The 21,763-nt window shown below is 34.7% G+C and overlaps 4 protein-coding genes across 8 annotated transcripts in view; 1 reads left to right on the top strand and 3 right to left on the bottom strand.

The window, feature by feature from the left end:
• LOC106158396 (elongator complex protein 4) overlaps positions 1-14,877 on the bottom strand; it is a 16,017-nt gene extending 1,140 nt beyond the window's left edge. Inside the window, exons 1-10 of the mRNA XM_087017943.1 lie at positions 14,842-14,877; positions 14,562-14,721; positions 13,953-13,988; positions 3,419-3,540; positions 2,572-2,691; positions 1,934-2,055; positions 1,606-1,736; positions 888-1,042; positions 514-622; positions 88-194 (exon numbers count right to left, since the gene is read on the bottom strand). Of these exons, the coding sequence (XP_086874069.1) occupies positions 88-194; positions 514-622; positions 888-1,042; positions 1,606-1,736; positions 1,934-2,055; positions 2,572-2,691; positions 3,419-3,540; positions 13,953-13,988; positions 14,562-14,721; positions 14,842-14,877 (1,098 nt within the window). The remainder of the gene's footprint in view (positions 1-87; positions 195-513; positions 623-887; positions 1,043-1,605; positions 1,737-1,933; positions 2,056-2,571; positions 2,692-3,418; positions 3,541-13,952; positions 13,989-14,561; positions 14,722-14,841) is intronic.
• On the bottom strand, positions 9,949-13,314 carry LOC147764922 (uncharacterized). Its single transcript, XM_087001416.1, has 3 exons — positions 12,785-13,314; positions 10,400-10,571; positions 9,949-9,982 (listed from the first exon to the last, which is right to left on the bottom strand). Exons 1-3 carry the CDS (start codon positions 12,984-12,986, stop codon positions 9,964-9,966), a joined length of 393 nt encoding a protein of 130 aa, XP_086857542.1. The 5' UTR covers positions 12,987-13,314; the 3' UTR covers positions 9,949-9,963.
• Positions 14,663-19,234, top strand: LOC106158395 (F-box only protein 47). Of its 3 annotated transcripts, none has more exons than XM_087001413.1 (10): positions 14,666-14,890; positions 15,129-15,349; positions 15,683-15,856; positions 16,022-16,098; positions 16,472-16,655; positions 16,900-17,076; positions 17,418-17,576; positions 17,839-17,981; positions 18,182-18,341; positions 18,596-19,234. In XM_087001413.1, the coding sequence occupies exons 2-10, from the start codon at positions 15,148-15,150 to the stop codon at positions 18,706-18,708; spliced, it is 1,389 nt and encodes a 462-aa protein (XP_086857539.1). In that variant the 5' UTR covers positions 14,666-14,890; positions 15,129-15,147; the 3' UTR covers positions 18,709-19,234. The 3 variants fall into 3 exon arrangements, with proteins under 3 accessions (XP_086857540.1, XP_086857539.1, XP_086857538.1); XM_087001412.1 differs by having other exon boundaries at positions 14,670-14,890; positions 18,593-19,234; XM_087001414.1 differs by lacking the exon at positions 16,900-17,076 and having other exon boundaries at positions 14,663-14,890; positions 18,593-19,234.
• LOC106158447 (serine/threonine-protein kinase 38-like) overlaps positions 19,233-21,763 on the bottom strand; it is a 20,057-nt gene continuing 17,526 nt past the window's right edge. For all 3 annotated transcript variants that reach the window (XM_024076659.2, XM_013534438.3, XM_013534437.3), the window contains exons 12-14: positions 21,640-21,735; positions 21,330-21,418; positions 19,233-21,183 (exon numbers count right to left, since the gene is read on the bottom strand). In XM_024076659.2, coding sequence (XP_023932427.1) covers positions 21,059-21,183; positions 21,330-21,418; positions 21,640-21,735 — 310 coding nt within the window. In that variant the 3' untranslated portion in view covers positions 19,233-21,058. The remainder of the gene's footprint in view (positions 21,184-21,329; positions 21,419-21,639; positions 21,736-21,763) is intronic.

The raw sequence follows: 21,763 nt of genomic DNA, 5'->3' as shown, positions 1-21,763 counted from the left end.
TTTTCCTTTATTGTTGTGTTGTACTAGAAAAACTGAGCATTGGTATTTTAAAAACCCATAAAGAAAATACACAAATCAAATCCTTACCTCAATGGTGAACTTTTTCCGTCTCAGTTTAAATGCCAGATCTAAGGAGTCAGGCATGTGACAGGTGAGAGAGTTTAACCTCGGGATTTTAAGAATATGAAACAAGCCTGAAATAGGAATTGAAAAATTGGAGATTCAAAATATCTGGAACAAGCCTGAAATAGGAAGTGAAAAATTAGTGATTCAAAATACCTCACTTCACCCACAAAAATGTATAAAAACAATTGCCAATACTTTAGAAATTATTATTACTATATACTAAAAAACAATACAAAATACTATGCATACTAAATCAAGCACAAATCAATTGTAATTCAAAGGTAAACTGGATGTAGATTTTTTCAAACATCTTGTAATACAAGCATTAAACTGCACTTTATCAAATCTCCAACCACTACAAAAGAAAACTGATATCAAAGCTGTTACCATGGTAATCCTTATAGACTGGATTTGTTTCTCTCTCAGAGCCAACAAATGATTCAAGCTGTACTACTGTATCACACATGTTTTCTATCCTTCTAGTAAATGCAGTATCCTGGAAATAAAACATCACATTTTATATTGATTTTTGTACATCAAAGCATACACAGCTTCTGAAAATCAGCCAGATTTCATTTATATGACAGTTTAACCCCTATAAAAATAGTGGGAACATTTTATAAATGTTTGAAGAAATAAAATATTTTCATTATTAGTGACAGCACAATGAACGATCTAAAATATGTTAAATGTGATGTACATCACTGTGTTAAAGTAAGGCATTCAGATTAAAGTTCAAAATACATATAACTTTAACCTACATTAAATATATGTGTTGGCACAGTTATCAGACAGGAAGCAAAGGCAGATCTGAGTAGTGCTCTGAGACCATAGAGAAACCTGGGCAGAGATGGATCGTAACTGTCTAGATTGACCTCACCTTCTCCCCATAGTGGTGAGCCAAGAGAATGGATGGCTGAAAACAATGTCACTCTATAGAACTTATCACATGGTTATGGTAAACACATGGTAAACATGGTTATGAATATCAATGCCGATAGCGATTTTGAAATCTAAGGCTCTATTCCCATAGATTTTAGATCGATCTCTCCCCGCGGGTAGTCTCACTTGATTACTTTCAGATAATCCGACTTAAATGTCCGTCCCGCCTACTACAAGCTGTAAGAGGGTAATTAACTTTCGTGTCCGCCCGGCTGACAGCTATTTAGCGTGAACCCCCAGGGAGTTAGGTTGATCTAATCTATGGAAATGGGGTGCAAGTCAGCATATGAAATTATTCAATTATGGAAAAAACTTATGCTGTACGAAAAAAACATGCATAGGATGGTAAGAATGACAAATAACTTTCAAAAAGCAATCAATAAAAATGTTCCAAATCAAATTTTAGCATGTTTCAAATTTTATAAATGTTTGAAATGGAAAATAATAATGACAATTAAAACTCCTTTTCTGTTAAATTCTTTTTACCATATCACATGTACTAAACAAAACACTAAGGACTTGATCTCATGATCTCACCTATCCTAAGTATATTACGTTGCTGCTGTGGTTGTTTACTTGAAGACGTACTGAAGTTCTTATTTATAATGTGAGATTTTATATCCTGAAGTAGCTTCTGGTATGCAGGATTCATTATACTATTTGAATGCCTAAAACAAATTATGTGCATGTTACTAAATTATCATTTTTGACAGGCAAGTAGAAATATATACATTTAGAAGCATCCAATTTTGCATCACCATTCAATAATCAGGAAAATGTTCTATCCACTTAAAAAAGTCATGAAATTTCAACAATCATAAATGGTTTTTGAGCACAGAGAATGTCTCACATTTTATACCTTTACCTGTCAGGTATTTCTTCATCAGGAAGATAGAATTGCCTCATGTCTGTCTTAGCTAATACCTCAGGGTTCATAACTTTAGTCAGATCAAAGTAGTGTCCAAACTTTGTGCTAACTGGAGCTGCCTGAAATACAAAGATGGCATTCACAACGAGTTGAGCCAGGCTTTACAAATCCTGGGGACTAAATATGGCGGTCGTACATGAAAGAAAAACAGCCTAATCTTTTAATAGTCTCTCTGCCTCTCACACGCCTCCACACGTCGTCCCTGCGGGGGGACAGTCATTAGATCTCGGCTCCATTGGGACGACACATGGGAAGGCATACGTCCGCCTTATTTAGTTCCAGGATTTGTAAAGCCATGGCTCAACTCTTTGTGAATGCGATCAAAGACACGTATACAGATAGAACAGAAATCAGAGAAAAAAGCTTCAGTCTCACATTAGACATGGTGCCTTTTTGGATACTGAAAATATTTACACATATTTTGAACTTTAATTTGTGGCTTTACCAGAAAGGTTGTGTTCCTTCACACACATCACAACATTTTATCTTATAGAGTTAAACATCCACAGGTTTTATTTCACATCTGCATATGTTTCAAGGAACCCAAGTTCAAGATAAAACTGGACTTGAATTACCTGTACTTTTGACATATTTTGATATCTCCAAGCAATCTTCATGCTGTCATCAGCCTCACTTGATGAGGGCTGGGCATCTTGTACAGCACCTGGATCATCAACAATTGCAGATGGGAGCTCCTATACAAAAGACATCAAAAGACATTTTGCATCTCTAAAATTCAATATAAGCATTAAATGTGTTCGATACACCCCACTTCAACTGAAATTGTTTTATTCTTTTTCTAGGGAGAAATACAAAATGAGAATAAGAACAATTTTTCATGTCATTTATCAAGTAAGGAAGTTTTTCTAAGGTCTCAAAGTATTGGTCAGGGTGAACCACTGACTATACTGTCCAAGTGACCCAGGAGAAGCTGCTGTTTTAAAATAGCAGTTTCCAGCTTGCCTGTTTCTGAAATAATGGTGCTCACCAGTTTGTGACATGGGTATAATGCAGATGGAAGTAACAATAACAGAGGCCTTGAATGTATGTAAGCCTAAAGGTCTTAAAAGAATTTAGCAAAATTAAAAAAAAAACAGCTAAGAGAAATTACTGACTAACAAGTTAACAACAGGATTCCAGCATACCCCTTAACTATAGGGGGAAAGTATAAAAAAAACATCAGAATGTATTTAAATATTAAGAAAATTTCTATATGACCACCATAAGCATTACATATGTGACATTTTATTGGAGACTGTCTAATGAATCTGTATGATAACAATAAATGAAAACACAACAAATATGGCTTACTCAAAGCCATAGTATCTTTTTTGTGGTTTCTGCTATTAGTGAATTTTTCTTTGTCATTTAATGTTTGAGAATAAAAAATCTACTATTTCCACATGTAACACAAAGACATACCTTCACTATCTGATCTGGCTTGGTATCTGCAGTTGCCAAAAAGCTGCTATGTCCACAGACAATGCCTTCAGCAATAAAGTACTTCAATAAAAGCTTGCCATAACTTCCATATGTATCTTCCTCTGCAATACATATTCGAATGTTTTAATGAGATTTTTTAAAAGCATGCAGTAATGAGCTTACTGAATAAGCTCTCATCTATAGTAGGTATATCAGACTGATCAGAAAATTATAATACTAATATCTTCTGAAAGGTAATGCAAAAAAACAGATGAATTCTTTTGGAATTTTTAAAATATTCCTACAAGCAACAAAGATATTGAAGTTTTTCAACTGCTAAATTTCACCAAAAGTGTCCACAGTTTTCAGCTAAAAACCTGTGACCACTGACCAGCAGTGATCACTCAACTGCAGCAGAGCAGCCTGTTAATGGGCCTTTGGCTCAAATTGCTTGTGACCAATTAAGACAATTAGGACTCTATGTAAATCTAATGACCCAGAAACAAAACCAAAATGGCGACCGCACAAGCACATGGCTGGGATGGCTTCCGTGCAGATTAACTATACTTGGCATCGTTCAAATTTTCACAGGTTTTTCTTCCATAAGATTGCAAATTTCATGAAGCTTAAAGGGTATAATTTACAAAAAAAATGCATGCAGTCCTTACCTACTGGTTGTGCTCATAATTCGCGCGACAATCCGTATGCGTATACTCCATGTACGTATTAACTGTGTACTGACGCCCCCTGAGAGACAATGGGTTGTTTTGATAAACTACAAAAGCCTGTGCGGGTAGCAAACAATAGCGACGTGGACTCATACAGGGCCTAAGCGCACAGGGGGAGGAGCACATGTAAATTATTGTACGGGCGACCCTTGGAGACGGGAGTTCGTCCTCGCCAAGCGCGACGGGAAGTAAATTGATGCGCGCTATAATCCGACTTAATTAACAGCTTTCAACTTGGCAGTATTGCACCTTGCTCTAGGCTGAATGTCGACCTGCCGTCTCGTTGTTTTGTTTGCTTCTTACAATCAGGGGGATGGGCCTCTGCTATTTAATACATTTGAAGGATTTTTTTTTTTGTAGATTTGGTGAATTTCTCGAGCGATCAGTCTGTGGCCCATACCAATTAACTCTTCCGATCTTGGCAGAAGTCTCCCTAATTTTGGACGTATCTACCGATCTCCCTTTTGCCTCGATACATCAAACTTTTCTCTTTGTCCTTACGTTTGGAAACTTCTCAGGTTAAGTGATAGGGGTATAGATAGCACTAAACAATAAAAAGAAAATACCAACGACAAAGCCGTGCCAGGTCTTCGTGTGAGTAACATCCAAAACACTGTACATGTATGTTGTTTTCGTGGAGACGAAGCTGGTTTCGAAAGGAACCTAAATAGCGATAATTAAAACCACAGCTGGGTAAGCTAACTGGACATTGTAGTAAGTGATAGATACAATACAAGTCGCCGAGCCGAACTTGAAATATAACGAGCGTATTGTCGAGCCACAGGTTGAGTAATTTTCGGGTACAGCTCGGTGGCGAGTGTTGCATCTAGCTTAAACCACAGCCTCTCATCGTGCAATGTCCTCGCGATATATTACTGAATGCCAGCTGAGCGGTGGAAAATTAATTCCATACAAAAATTCTTGTTGGGCATTAGAAAAAATTATCAAAAATGACTTAGTGTGTCAATTTGCCTAACGGCAAGGGCTTAAGTGTTTGTGCAAGATCGGTCACATAACTGCATTCGCTTACTGCAACTCCTTGAATTATGAAATAGATTAATTAAAAGAAGATCTTTAACTGATACGTGTGCAAATGCTGTGGAGGAGAGTTCGCCCAAACAAATCATTAAGGGTAAATGGCATTTGATTAGCCTTTGTCGTGAACACAATAACATCATGTATGAAGTAAGTCCAAATTAACATAGTTTAAATTTTTTTCAATTTAATTCGTGCATTATAACAAGAATAGTTATCAATGTTGTTTTCATGTGTGCATGTACGTCCTAGGGATCGATGGTGGAAGTAAAAAGACTGTCATACTTTTTTTGATAACCCGCTTGTCGGCGGTGGAAATTACAATACAACGCTTTGTTTGCTGGTTAATGATCGCATTAAGGGGTGGCCGATTTTGCACCTTTTACATGTAATTCAATGGCAGTTACAACTGGTAGTCGCCCCTTTGTTTCGTTGTCCAGTGTTACCTAATGACTGGGTTGTAAGTAACCTTGATATTAAAAACTATTCCATTCTTTGACTAGGTCTAAGATACATCCCAAGAGCGTTCTCAGGCAGCAATTGTTAATCATTAAACAATAGCGATAAAGCATCGGTTTCGTCAAATTTCAATCTTTGGGGCCATCAACAGTGCCTAAATATTCAAGAGACACCAGTAAACTAAAGTACTTTTTCGTTGGCAGTGTCAGGGTGAACAAGAAGTTATAACTTCTTGGGGTGAATCAAAATTTTCTCAATAAGGTGCTGGTAGGCTAATGAAAGACTAGGAAATAATCGTTAATTGCATCGAGAATTTAATCCTGTGCAACCTTCTACAAAATGAATATTTTACACTCCTGCATGGGTCGTTATTCATAAAGAATGTTTTAACGTTTTACAAGGTTTTTGACAGATAAATAATTTCACCAAAGAATCTGCTCTCCGTTATTTGTTTTATTTAGATTTGATTCATTTTATTTAAGAGAAGTCAACAGATAAAAGTGCAGCGAAAAGAAATAGAGGAAAGAGGAAACTATCAAGAAAAAGTGATGGGAATCCTTAATATTAAAAACATTTACGGGAAATAAGATTGATGTCCTTATCTCCCCTCTTTTTCTACCAAGCCCGCTTGCTCAAACGATTCATTCTTACTTCGGGGAAAACAAATGATAAAATGCAGTAAAAGTAGAAAAGAAGGACACGAACAAGGGAAGAGGGACGGGAGTCTTTAATATCAAAATATTTACGGGAAAAAAAGTATGTGAGAGTGATCTTTATCTTCCGTCTTTCTCTGCCAGGTCGTCTTCTCCAATGCAGGTGCTCTCCGCTAGTTTAAAAAATATCTTTCTGCATAGACAGCTTGACGATTGGTGATCGAATAATTTCCAGTTTAAATATTTACATACTGTGACAAGAAAAGGAGACCCCCCCCGACACCAAAACGCATATATTTACAGACCTAGGCAACTTTCTACGCGCCCTTCTTATCCGCGTAGCACACCAATTAGACTAAATCATCATCTGTGATAATTTATCAAATCGCATGATTAATAAAGATTTTCGTGCGCTAGATAAGTCCCTACAAAGGAGGCAGCCTTTTGTAGACCTTAGATGTATTTTCCATGTGGCCTTCTGGTTTCGGACCCGAAGTCCTCTCTGTGTCTGTCTGTAAGACAAGAAAAGTTAATGCGCACATTTCTAAAGAATCACATTTGAAAGAAAATGCTGTCAAACGCATATTATTTACACTCGTAAATACTGTACAGAATCATCTCTCAAAAATACGCTTACGGAAGGGCATTTTAAATTTTTATTCTCAATAAATTTACGTTTTTTTAATAAGTATTATTTTATCTAATTCATACTGTCCATATATTTAAATTCAAAACTAATGAAAGTGAATTATATTGTGTAGAATATTTACAAATTCCATCCATGTGTTCAAAGTCTAAAACAAAAAGGTTAAGCAAACAAAACATGATCGATGCAAACTTTTTGAAATATATATTTCGCATGCTGAAATAGAATTTTAATAGTATAACACTGGAACTATAATTGGCTTTTCATGCATGTTAGATTTTCAATGTCAAACTTGTTATTTGTATTTTATTAAAGAAAATTTAAAAAGTAGTTGTTGATCAATTTAAAAAGACAGAACTACAATACCAGCCAATAGGCACAATCTAAGGATCGACCTGAAAAAAAAAATTAACAAAGACCCATTTATAGATAACGAGCTGCTTTCTCTCAACTTAATTACATTATTTATTCATTTCATAATTCATTTGAAAAGAGCATCTTGCTTGTACAAAGAAGCAATGAATTAGAATGTTGTTATTACTGCAATTACAAAATTAGCCTATATTTCTACGATGAACCACTCCAGGACATAAATAGATTCCACTTATAAATAACTCAGTGCACAGCAGCTTGAGCGCTTTGTGGGGTATCAGCCTCCGACAAGCAAAGTTTAAATTTTTATGAATGTATTTTTTAATGATATCGTTTTTCAAAAAGGTATCACTTTCACTTCTCCGCGTGCACAGAGTCCTTTTTCGCATGGCTGTCGACCTGCCTCCCTCTACATATAAAATTCAAGATGGCGCACGTGCAGTGACAGGCCCGTATGGCTTGACAGAATAAGTTGACCGAATAATACGCGAAAAACTTTCAAATGAGATCAGCATATAATGTCACGGTAAAGGACGTTAAAGAAGCGAATATACAGATAATCTTCACAACGTCTGAAGTAGTTTATTTTATTTTTGCTCATTACCTCAGACGGCACGCTCCGTGGTTTGTGGCCGATACTGCATTACGTCATTTTCAAATTAACGTTGGCCGTTATGTGGGAAACTCACAAGTAAAATAAATATTAAATCTTTCAAACAAAACTTTGCAAAGTGAAGAAAAACCCGTTAGCAAGGCAGGAGATAGGCCCTGTGTCAGCCTAGAAAAAGGAACAGTACCGGCAGATAAGCAACTATGTAATTACGTCGGCTTACAGCAAGCGGCAATTAACTCCCCGTCGAGCATAAACAGGGTGACAAGCCGCCACCGATGGACAAGCGGGGTTGATTTGCATATTAGCGAACATAGGGCGGGCTTGACGTCTTCTCATTTTCATTGCTATTGTGTTTTGCCCTATAATTATCTCGTCACCATGTACGCATACAGATGTCAGAAAATGATCAATTAGTTGTCGCGGGAATTATAGGCATGACAGTAGAACTTTTAAACATTTCGTCGATGCAAAACTTTAAAACATCGGCAAATCAATGTTCTCAAAGATAGCAACATGGGAAGGTAAGGTAACCGGAATTTAGCCTTTGACTGCCAGCTTAGTTAGTGAATGGATTTTATTGGTTTATTTATACAGCGCTAAAAAAGATTTTTGAATGGAATGTCATCTGCGACCTGTGAGAAGGTCGGTAACAGCTTTCCCCAGCACTACGGTTGTACAGGTTCTACTGTAGTAAGTATATCAGAAAATTTTTCAAACTGATCAGAAAATTAAAATACTTATATCTTCTGAAAGGTACAGTAATGCAAAAAACAGATGAATTCTTTTGGAATTTTTAAAATATTCCTACAAGCAACAAAGATATTGAAGTATTTTAACTGCAAAATTTCACCAAAAGTGTCCACACTTTTCAGCTAAAGACCTGTGACCACTGACTCAGACCAGCAGTAATCACTCAGCTGTAGCTGCAGCTCAAATTGCTTGTGACCAATTAGGGCAATTAGGGCTCTATGTTAATCTAATGACCCGAAAACAAACCCAAATTGGTGACTGCACAAGTAGTCCCTTACCTACACTGGTCTATCGTTTCATTGTGTGAAAAGCTCCAGTGGCCAGACAATTTTCACGGTGCCATGAAGATAAACAGTTAAAAAATATCCACAATAAATTCGGCAACCGTAGGATGCGCCAACATATAGATAATTGCGATGGTATTTATGCCAAAACATCAAAATGAATAGCCCTGCCGTTCCAATCGGCAATCCTCGACTGTCGAGTGCGGAGACATCCGAGTAGTTCCAAGTGCTGCCGTTCTACCCTTTAAACCAATCAAAGCAACGGCAAGGGGTCACGTGATAACTTGACCTACATCTGATCGATGTAAACAATGAATTTCCATGCGAAGCTTGCACATTTAATAGATGATTCCCATGCGTTGTTTAAATAAAAAAATATGTCCTAGGATTTTAAAATCGATGTCAATATTGAGAGAAAGATTTAAATAGTTGGAGAATACGTGTATTTATATAATTGACTAAATGTTGACGTGAATTCACGGCAAGAAGGTATATGTAGTATAGCCCGTAGACTACACTGTACCACTTCTACTACAGTACAATCGCACACAGGTCACACTATTACCCTATATAGTGATCATATAATCACTTACATGTATGTTCAGTAATGTTACATTGAATTAAAGCGCATATAATCACTGAAAATTATTTGACTCAATATTTTTTCACTGATAAATAGTATAAATCCATGTGTAGAGTTATACAATCTAGGTACGTATGATGCGGACTGTCTGTTTATGAAGCTGGCAATTAAGTGCTCAAGAAATTATTTCAAAAACATCTAAGTGCTTCACTAGGTAGAATAATTGAGTGTTTATGTGCAAGTTTATCTTTAAATTGCAGAGGTACAATTTTTAAAGAAGTTTGATTATTGCAATTAATTGCAGCATTGTCTAGTAACAACAGCATATTAAAAGAAATAACAGCTCACATTTAACAAGGCTTTTATGATATATATAATATTTTTTTCCAACTTAATTATTTCACCTGTGAAATTATAACTTTCTACATTTCTTGTGCATATCTGAAAAAGATAAATAAAATGCCATTCGAACAGGTACACTTAAAGTTTTGCAAATGGATTTTAGGTCTAAGAAAGCAGGCTAGCAATACCATTTTTAGAGCTGAGCTTGGCAGTTACCCTATTATTTCAACTATAACTAAACCTGTCTAAAGATTAGTCTTAGACTGGAACAACTACTAGTAGATAATAGAACTGTAAATCAGGTGCACAGTCTTGAGCAAGATACAAAGGGAAACACATGGACAGAATCTATCCGAAGATAACAACCCACCAAAGAAATTATATCAAATAGAAAACCTTTTAGAAATATTGAACATAAAAATAAAAAAACACTTATGGCAGGAATTAAATAGCTTAATCTCAAACAAATTAAGGACATACAAAACAATAAAAAAATATTATGAATGTGAAAATTACATCAAAATGAGTGTCTCCCCATTAAGACTAAGTGACCACAACTTTTTTTTTTTACAAATAATGCAGATAGCTGGCAGCACTGGTGACTTTGATATACCAAACCCTGAGACTGATCTCAATTTCTTGGGAGATGGACCTTGTATTTTGGGAAGAGTACAACTGGTTGATGGTTCTGTAAAAGAAGCAAAATAACATTTTACTTTTCATACCATATATATTAGTGCATTATAATGTGCAGATACTGACTACTACAGAAACAACTTTAACGTTAGATAAATATCCAAGTGGGTGTTACAAAGATATGTAAAAATAGTAATGTGCTCAAAATTCAGTTATAAAAACAGTTGCCCTGTATAAATAAAAAGACAACATAGAACACATATTTCAAATAAAAACATCTGGATACCTGCATACACAAATGATTTATCAAATACAGAGCAGACCACAAATCCTTGATTGTTGCAAGTGCAATTGTATATACAATCACTATGATTTAACTATAAAATAAATAAATAAATAAATAAATAATAATGAAATAAGATAAGACAGTCGCATCTGAGTTTATCACATGATTGACACCAAGTGATATTGCCAACTATAATTACAAATATCCTCATGATTCAAAGGGCACAGGGTAGGTATAGGATTCAATGTATTAGGGGCTCAGCACGTTCCTTTTATGAAGAACTAAGCTGTAACAAACTATAGGCAAATGAGACCCACTGTTTAATATTTGTTGCAACTAAGACAAATTAATCAAGCTTAAAGATCTAATAATTAATAGGGAGCCCACTAGCATTCTGCTGCCCAGATTAATATCAGATGCCTTGAATAAAAGTGACTCTTCTCTTTAAACTGAACTACATTTACCAGTCACCCTATTCATTATCATTATTCCTTAATTGATACTGTTTGTCAACGTATTTCTTTATTGATACTATTTATGTATACCTTTACTGATTTTATTCATAAGGGAAAGTTACAAGGATTATTCCTAACAGTCCTAATTAAATTAATCACATTGCAGCTTGTTCTGTTAAAAGCTATCCTACTTTTTCTGGCTCACAAGATACAGTAAATATTCCCTAAAATACATTCTCATTGAAGTTGGGCTTAGCCTATACATATTTATATTCACTAATGGTTGCACATGTGCAGCAATGTATTGGGGGGGGGGGGGGGGGGGAGGAACACTCCACAAATAGTATCATAGAGGTGATTTCATGGCCAAATTTAATTTCAGGAAATCCCTATTTTAGTTCAAGTTATATGTAATTAAATTATATTTAGATGTCTGAAAGTTATATTAACTGAATATTTAAGTAAATTACATTAAACTTCTATACAAATCAAGTCAGATGCCAGTGTATAGTAAATGTATTTAGATGTCCAAGTTAAAATTACATTAAGTTCTGCAGAATGTTTTTAGGATTGAATAACTTCATTTATGGCTTCATCTTCTATTTAAAGTTTAAATCAGCCTTGGTCTAATTGTGTTAAAGGTCTCCTGCAGTGTGTCTTAATTCTGTTAACTGGCTTCAATATCTCTGACTTGTTAAGGAATCACTGTAATGTAATTGTCCTTATGTATTAGTATATAAGGAGAAGAATTTGCAATATACTGTCATTAGAGTCTTGTGTCTTCACATGAAGTAGTCAGAAGTAGTGTAGAGTGGAACATATAGTTAGCAGATAGAAGTGGACCAGTGACACCAATACCTGGATTGTACAGAATAAAGGTAGAGATCACACAGATTGTAGTGAGTCTCTAGAAACATAACAACGGCTTGGTGTTAATAGCATAAAAGATTCTTCCATGATACTTAAGCCTGTCTCATAAAATCCCACCATAACATTTGTTTGTATATCTTGTTGTGTGAAGCCTTACATTATTTTGTGTAAATGCAATGCTTATATGGATGAACTCATAATGAGATGTTTTAACATCATGATTTAAATCATGGCAAGAACATACAGCTAACTTAGGCTGTATTCCCAGAGCTCCCGCGGGGAGTCTCACTAGATTACTGTCAGATAATCCGGCTTAAATGTCCGTCCTGCCTACTACAAGCTGTAAGGGGGTATTTAACTTTCGTGTCCGCCCCACTGACAGCTGTTTGGCGTGAACCCCTAAAGTAGATCTATCTAATCTCTGGAAATGGGGTCTTGTTCAACAGAGAATGAGTTGTTTCATATCTTAAAACCTCTAAGTATTTACAAATAAAATAATAATAACACTAATAAACTTTTTTTATCATTTTCTTTTTTTCTTTCTTTCATATCACTTTTATCAGTCACATATTGTTATGTAACATCAGCCACGTACAATGTAAACATCACACGATCGGGGCTGACTCAAAAACAAATTACAACATGTTGACATACCTTCTTCAGCAGGACTGCCTTGTTTCTCAGCTTTCTCATACTTCTTTGCCGCCTGAGATAGCCCCTTCTTGTTAGTTAGCTTTCTGTGGCAAGAAAAGTGACATCGTGGTTTGGCTTCCAAATCGTCGAATCCTTTATCTAAATCCGTACTGTGCGGATCCACTGAACAGCAGCGGCTTCTCTGCTGCCAAATTCCAGCCATTGTTTCGCTGCGACTCTAAAAGTTTCCCAGCGAACACGTGTGATGGCATCTAGAGTCTCTTAATTAGCTACCTTCTTCTATGTGCATGCAACACGAAAGATGAGAATTTGGCGAAGATTTCGCGTCTCCCTCCTCAGACTCTTCATTACAGCCGACCATGCTGCTTTGTTTACATGGCATGGCCTGGTGGGAAGGTGACGTGACCCCCTTTCCGTTGCTTTGATTGGTTAAAAGGCTCGAACGGCGGGGCTATTCATTTTGATATTTCGACATAAATACTATCGCAATTATCTATATGTTGCCGCACCTCTCGGTTGCCGAATTTATTGTGTATATTCTTTTACTGTTTATCTTAATGCACCATGAAAATTGTTTGGCCACATCACATATTGAAGGAAAGAGCTTTTCTAAACGCTTTTATGCATATCAGGTGGGGGACTAAAGCACATGGCTGGGATGGCTTCCATGCAGATCATGTACTATAAATATTGCGCATCATATAAACTATACTTCGCATGGTTCAATTTTCATGATTTTTCGGCATAATATTGCAAATTTCATGTACTTTACACAAAATAAATTACAAAAACTTCCATGCAGAACTTATCTGAAATTTTAAACATTTTGTCGAGGCAAAACTTAAAAAACGTCCTCAAATCAAAGTTCTCTAAGACTGCAACACAGAAAATCACGTGACCGGAATTTACTCTTTGATTTACAGCTTATCTAGTAAATGCCTTGTATTTGTTTATTTACATGGCACTTAAAGAGAGATTTAAAAAAAAGTTTGTCATAGGCGAGCTGTTAGCAGGCCGGTCTCAGTTTTGCACTTCACTGCCCCTGGATAGTTACTACTGTGGCGCCCCTAGCGGATTGTGATATACCTAACTGTAGCGCCCCTTGCAGATTGTGATATACCTATCTATAGTTACAAATTTGCAGTTTAAAATTGTATGGCATACTCACCAACTAGAATTGCTGTGCCAACTGCTATGCCACCACCTGAAAAATATAAATGTAAAAATTACAATAAATATAAAATCTGAATAGGAAACAGATCTGGATATACTGACTGGTTACTTATCCAAATATCATGATCAATAAAGCAAATTTTCAGTAGGGAGCACAGATGACAATAAGTAGCACCAGTTGTTCTTTTTTGCAATCTGTCTTAAAAAAAGTGTCTAAGGAGTTGAGCTACTTTTGAACATGACATCTTGGAAAATTGTCAAACATGGTGTCAAATTTAAAGACACTACAACACGGATATGATTTGATTTAAATCAGATCACTAAAAATTCCATACTCATATATTTGGCTTCCTGTACACCAAATATACAAGCATTATTAATCCCCACCATTATTAGAAAAAACGCGTGACACAACGTCACGATTTTTATTCGATATTTTTTTTTAATAATTCGAAAAATAAAAGATATATGCTTAAAAATACTCTTAAAATATTCTACTCATACCAATCACACTATCGAAGGAAGGAACACCCGAAGAAATAAGTAACTGATTGTTGTGTAATGATGGTCTAGTGCCTGGAATTTGTAAAATCTTTGTGCTCACTTTCTTCCGAAAGCTCGTTGTGGGCGCTGCCATCTTTGATTGCATTAGGTGATACTTCCGCTTCCGCAAACAACAAAAACAAACCACAGATGCTTGCAGACGATGTTTTAGTCTTTTTGATTGTTTTTGTTGTTTGCGCCAGAATGACGAACAAAATTGACTATAATCACATATGTTGACAAGAATAAAATATATTTTTTCCTTTTATGACTTTTAAAATTGTAATTCTGTGGCGCCAAATGCACGCAGACGAACTCGTCGCTCGCGCATCACAACAAACGAAAAGCTCCGTGTCGGAGCAGGTGCTGGGTTTCATGTGAGGTAGAAAGGTAGAATGCATGCGACGTCTTTTTTATGCATACAGCAAAAGTTAATAGACAAAGTTTTTATGTTAAACTGAATATATTGCACTAATTTTGTGAAAGTTATAGTCAAATAATCCATTTCAATGCTGTAATTTTTGATTTGTTTGTTTTTTAAACAAACTGCATTATTACAGGGTGTTAGTGGTATCTTGAGAAACATGTAAATGTCATAAATTAATTATTTTTATTTTATTACTTTCAGCATTTTTTCTTTATTTTTTATGTTTGAACTAGTAGGAGTTGGATTAGCCAATATGAAATCGATTGTGCACCATTTTAAGTGTAAAAAACCGAGGAGATCTACTAGATTAGAAATCAAGGAACAAGTAGAAACAAAAGGAAAAATTGTCCAATATGGAGATTTGGGGTATTTTGAAATTTTGCCACCAGAATTAAAGACAAGAATTTTCCAGTGTGTTACAAGTAAGCAATTTTTTTAGGAAAATAGATTTTTAATGATAAAAGTTCAAATAACAGTACTCATATTGATGACTGTGTTGTGGCATGTTTAATTAATTACAAAAATGCATCATTTGAACAAATATTGGTATGATACCAAACAATGTTTTCTGTGAGTTGGTCATTGGTCAAAAGCCATATGTTCACTTCTGTAAATTTGGTTTGGATTTTTTTTGTTGGTTGAAGTATTTAATTGAATTTGTAGGAATAGAAATAAAACTGAATTGACACAGTGTTTTTTGTTTGTATATTATCAAATTTGATTCAAGTTCTGTAATATTTGTTTTTTATATTTAGTTGAAGATTTGAGTATGCTTGCTTTGTCATCCAAAAATATGAGAAATCGTGTGGAGCAGTATAGATGTTCCAAAGCTGGATTTAAAAGATTTATGCCAATAGCCAAACTTCATTTACCAGCCCCATTGCCAATTGAAGATCAGGCAACATTGCTACATCACTTTTTAAAATTAGGCAAGTATCTAAATTCACACAAATGTGAGTAAGTTTTTTGTAACCCTTTTCAAATTAGACTGACTAGATTTAAGAGAGATTATTTACTTAATAAATTATGAAAGCAAAATTATTTTAACATGAATTATTATTAGATTATAACACACTTTTCAAATTAACCTACAGGTTTACTTATGAAGCGAAGTACATGTCTGTATGCCACAAAAGAGAGATTGAAATTAATAGATGCATATTTGTCAAAGGTAGGATAATTATTAATGTCTAATTTACCTGAATTAGGATACTATAGGATACAAGTACATGAACTGTTTTTTATAAAGATCCTATCAATACATTTAATTTTTATATGTTTGGATTCGGCTGCATTTGCTACAATTTCTTTGAGTGCAAATGGCTGTGGAAAATGTACCCACATTATCTGCTTTTTTGCAACTAACATTATTTTGCTTATTATGATGCTCACACTATAGTTTGCACAATTTCTTCAATTTTCAAAGGACCTTTAAATTGATATTTTATTTTTTCTAAGAGAATTCAGATCAATGTTATTAACATTAATGACAAACAGTTGCTTTGGTCCCTCTGAACTGAAACAAAATCTTTTTAAATTTTCAGTTGTATTGTAAACATTCTAACTGCCCAGATATTTCAAATTGTATGGGGTTGCTGTGCTATGGAACATTTCTGAAATCTGTAATAGCAGGCTGGGATGACATGGAATGTGGGAGAGTCTTTGATTTTATCACCAACAGTACAGGAGTTTCTTCTGACATAGAAGCAATGCTGAAGACAGCACCAGGTATTGTATTTATTTTGATATTTTGATTAATGAGTTGGAATAAGGAATAACATGAAAAAATAAAACAAATCTTTCATCAAACAGATGTTCAATCACATTTTCCCTTTTAGGAAAAAATATGTGTTACAACTACAGTACTGTGATACAGTAGAAGCATGTATTAGTGATATTTTGTTATTTAGGGTGAAATACCGAAAAGCAGTTAATGGAAGCAAAATATTCAAAATTGATCTTTACAATTTAGGAACTCAAGCAAATAGCAGTGTTGAACTGAATACAAGATTATTCTTCAGAAGAGGCATTTTAGATTTTATTAAAAGGAGAGATGAAAAGACAGCTTGGCTGAGTCGAATTCTTAAACCCCAGCCTATTATATTTCAAGCTAGATTGCTGTATATAATATTTGGACCAGCCTCTGAAGGTATTTGAAGCACATTAACTCAGTTACACAAAAAATTTTTATTGATAATTTAAAGGTAACCTGAACACATTTTAGCAGGCCTGTAGCCAGGGGGTTCCAAACCCCCTCCCCCTTTTTGCTGGGAAAAGGTCCAGTCTGGGTGAAATTTTATCTAAGTACACAGAGGTTTCATGCTAAAAAGGTCCACTTTTTCAGAAAAATACACCCTCCCCTTGTCCCTTTTGAAATTGCTGGCTATGTTTAGGGTCTAACAAATGCTGAATGGCATTACTATACATGTAATATTCTACATTTCAAACTGGAGGTAAAGAGAACTTAGATTAATACCTTTGGTTCTACAGGAGAGATAGAGTGGGATGAAGTGTCAGAAAGTACTCCACGGAATGCACAAGAAGCACAACAACACTTTGGTCAGTTGGCAAGTGCATTGACCATGTTATATCATTACCACAGTGAGTGGTCAGAAGATGATATCATTAGTGTGTTAGATGAGCTTACAAGTGAGTTGTACACTTATATTTTAAAATGTCCAGCAGTGCTTGGTAGTTAAAGTGAAGGTCTGAATGAAGAGTCCATCTGTTAATGAATTGTATGCTAGTCATTTAGTGTTGGAATCTTTGATACAGTTTTAATTTTACTAGATTTTTCAAATGTTGAAGAAATTTAAGAGATAACCCATTAAAACTATATATATATATATATATATATATGTCCCATCATTATTAAAAGCCATAAAAACCTTGGTTTGTTAAAAATGTCTAGATTTACCAGATGAATGGGTGTCAGAAAATGTTGCTCATCTTTTGACACTGTGTGGAGACACTATCACTGTGAGGTCCATTGCAAGCAAGGCCATCAATGGCAGAATGCAAGAAGTAGCTAATATCATTACTTCTATAAGTCTGGTGAGTGCTAAATGCAGTCTTTTCATTATTCTTTTTTATGCAGGAGTTTAAAGTGAAATAATATATGCTACAGTAATATATCATTTTGATATATTTTATTTTACATTTTAATGAAAAAAATCACCCTGACACCATTTCAATTGGAGATTAATTTTGTGCCAGATGCATTTTATCTGCAATGCGATCGCTCCGAATTCTAGGTGTGTGTGAAGAACCACTACAACAGCAGTTGGGTAGTCTTCCTGGTTAGAAAAACATGCAGTTTGTTGGACAATCCAAAAGATAAACTGGCTCTCCTCAATAATATTGCAGAGACATTCAAAGATTCTATTATGGACCTCCATGAGTACGGGGAGTCAGGTAAATGTTGTATAATAAGAATACTAAAATAACTTCCAAGATAAAAATAGTGAAGAGTCTGTTACTTTAAGTTTGACATTGATAAAAAGAAATAGAACGTATATTGAAAAAAAATTAAATAATATTGTTAAACCACAGAAACTGACGTCGCATCATTAGATATAACATTCATCTTCTTATTTGACAAGTTAACAGGTAAAGGTAATTGTAGTAATCAGAATAAAATAAATATGACATTTTTGTTTACTCAGAAGAGAGGGACGCAGACTTGGAATTTTTGGTGACTGCCCAAGCAGAATTTATGAAGGAAGTTCTTCCGCTAGCCTTTGATGATTCACTCAGTGGAAGGAAATGCAGCATTGGTTAAATCTCTAGATACAAGTTGCAAAAATGAATGACTGCTACACATACAAATTATTCACAAGTAATTCATGATTTGGTTTTTACTTGACATGATGCCTTCATAACATTATTGGGGCTAACTGCATCAATGTGAACTGCCTTTTCTCCATTAACCAGTGTTATTTCTATATAATTCATCTTCTTATTTATTGATTGTTAATGTGGTTATCTCTGTGATAATATTTATGTGATATACATTTTCACTTAAATTTACGAATTGTACTTAAAGGAACTTTTTTATTCTTTTCATGTCACATGAATTAAACCAAGTACTATTGAGATAGTTTTTGTTATAAATGAGGAATAATATAGTTCATATTTTATTGTAAGACAGCCCATTCCTACTAAAAAAGGTACAGAAAACATTTTTGTTTTCTAATTTAGGTTAAACATTGCCAGGTTGTTTTTAAGTTTCACGATAATAACTTTTTTTTTTCTTAAGATGTTATGTTTTAAGGAAGTATATTTCAATAAATAAACTCTTCACAATATACTTCATTTTTTATTATATTTACATATTTGTAGTTATGTATATATTTATATATTCACAAGTCTATTATTATCACACTCTTAGTGGATCACAACTTTTTCCATGGGAGGTTTTCTGAATATACAACTACAGCAGTTTTATACAGCAAACTATGGACACAAATGGTTCATGCTGAGGACCAGAACCAGTAAAGGTGGGACCCAATATGAAGCTTTATATATTTTAGGTGTATTTGCCAGACACTTAACAAGCAGTAAGCAATCACATGTTGTTAGCACCAAAAGCTCTATTACCATTTTTACTTCAACACTGATCCTGACATCTAACAACTTAACATAACAAACATAAATATCACAATGTTAGGAGAAAATAAAAGCACCAACACCTGCTTTCTCTGGTGACTGGGCAATGTATGGTTCATCCTTAGCACGCCAAAATTAAAAGAATGAAAGGTTGGCACAAGCAATGTCATTTAAGCCTGCAGTTTTAATAATATGCTATTTACATCCATTATCATTAAAATTAACAAGGTGCCCAAAATCCCCTTTCCTCTCTAATATGCATTCTGGGAAATTCCTTGAAACATTAAAGCACCTCATCCCAATAGTCTGATACTACTAAGATCGATACTGTTATCTGGAGGTAGTTACATCTACAAAATTGAATGGATATAAATATCAAATTTCTGCCTAATATTTTATCAAAACAATACCAGCATATGGGGGACATATCACACATTCAATAATGAGCTACACAACCACAGAACTGTTATGAGAAGTGTCGTTTTCCCCATTACACAAAATCAAACTATTATCTCAGATTGTGATCCAAGGTCAAGCTATTTTACAATGCAGGTAGCCAATTGCAAACATAAAGAACCATTCCAATTTCATCTACATTTGAAAGACAAATTCATAAACTTGATCAGGACTTCCATTTCATATGTGCAGTCGTGGTTATGCAGGACAAGTGGTAAAAAATTTCTTACAGTTTCAGTTTGCATTTATTTACCTTGTCTCGAAAGGATCAGATATCTTTTTTTCTAATCACTACATCTTTTGAATAAGAGAAAAATGTATGTCCACACTGTGTGCCACATCCGTATGTGTTAATCATATTTCCTTGTCTCATTATACACTTAATGTCCCAAAGTATTGTTTCATACCAAGGTAACCATAAAATAAACCTCAAGAATATTGACACTTGGTTAAACATTACTTTCATGTAAAAATAAAATGGGAGACAATCAGCTTGTGCTTCTCTCCATCTATCAACTACACACAAATAAATTATATTCTTCTTTGGTAAACAACTAAAGCCTTGGGCTTCATAAATGTGCACAAAATTAACAGTTAACATATGGAAGAACTTGTAGATAAAGCTGGATTGCAGCATGTCATAAACCAAACCTTTATCTCAGATAATTAAATTGTGCACTTTTTTAAAATCATGCTTTCAAATTGCCAATGTATAACACTTAAATAATATCACTGATATTTCACAGAAGTTTTGTGTTGTTGTTATAACATTAAGCAATATGAAAAGTCACCCAGAGTCAGATAAAAAAAATCTAGGTCAACAAATGTTTCTTTCACAATTATTCATGATCCTGAGATATGACCTTCATATTTTCTTCTCATTCCGTCTCTAGACAGCTTAGACACTGCCCAGAAAGTTTCTGCAAAGCATTATGCCTGTGACAACACTGCTAAGCTTTTAAGCATTCCAGAAACAAAGATAGCATGTGTCAATTCAATATTGACTCCATTAGCAATGTTGTAAAATTTAACAACCGAAGTTGTATCACAGACAGGAATGGCCTTTTTCATCTGTTTGAAACGGAGGGCCGAGCAAGTCCTCTCTGTGTCAATCCTTCAAACCTTTTGAAAGTATAGTTGATAAAAACCCAGTCTTTATATTTGGAATCTTCCTGTGCTTGCTGCTCTGTTGCTGTAAAGGATAGAAAAAGAGGCCATTTTACTATACCAGAAACAAAGAGGACTTCGAAATATTGTGGTGAAAAATACTATCATTGACTATATATGCATATGTTAAAAACATGAAAAGCATACTTGAATTACAAAATGCACACTTACGCCATTTGAGATCTATTTCAGGAAATTCGTCAAAATTTGACGTGTCATCTATACTTTTCACTGCTATTGGTATTGCAGCAGGTCGCTCTCTGGAAATCAAATTAAACCTTATTAGCTATCTAAAGATTACAATTAAGCTTAATTAAGTTATTTCTTCACACTATAACTTTATGTATAAAATGAAATTCTTGAAAACAAACCAAAATAAATTAATGCCAAGAGACAATGATCATTGGTCTTACAAACATAAGTGAAAAGTACAAATGATCTGACTGCTACATAAGCCAATAAAGAGTGCCTTAAGTGTTACCTGATGTGTTCCCAATCAACTGTGCTAAAAAATGGTGCTTTTTTGATTTCGTCTATGTCTGTGGCACCAATCCTGTGCTCAGAATCACAGCAGAATCTAAAAGAAGAACAAGGCAGCAAAGCTG

The sequence above is a fragment of the Lingula anatina genome, chromosome 1 (genome assembly GCF_051362555.1).
Source record: "Lingula anatina isolate TDL-2025a chromosome 1, LinAna3.0, whole genome shotgun sequence".
NCBI lineage: Eukaryota > Metazoa > Brachiopoda > Lingulata > Lingulida > Lingulidae > Lingula > Lingula anatina.
Note: the sequence above shows the minus strand (reverse complement) of the source record. Positions and strands in the feature narration are given on the sequence as shown.

Excerpts from the sequence above, each read along its gene's own strand:
- LOC147764922 (XM_087001416.1), bottom strand. The coding sequence starts at position 12,986 with ATGGCTGGAATTTGGCAGCAGAGAAGCCGCTGCTGTTCAGTGGATCCG. Across the intron at positions 10,572-12,784 it reads AGGCAGTCCTGCTGAAGAAG|AACCATCAACCAGTTGTACT; the intron begins GTATGTCAACAT and ends CTTCTTTTACAG.
- LOC106158395 (XM_087001412.1), top strand. The coding sequence starts at position 15,148 with ATGTTTGAACTAGTAGGAGTTGGATTAGCCAATATGAAATCGATTGTG. Across the intron at positions 15,857-16,021 it reads ACATCACTTTTTAAAATTAG|GTTTACTTATGAAGCGAAGT; the intron begins GCAAGTATCTAA and ends ATTAACCTACAG. Across the intron at positions 18,342-18,592 it reads CCATGAGTACGGGGAGTCAG|AAGAGAGGGACGCAGACTTG; the intron begins GTAAATGTTGTA and ends TTGTTTACTCAG.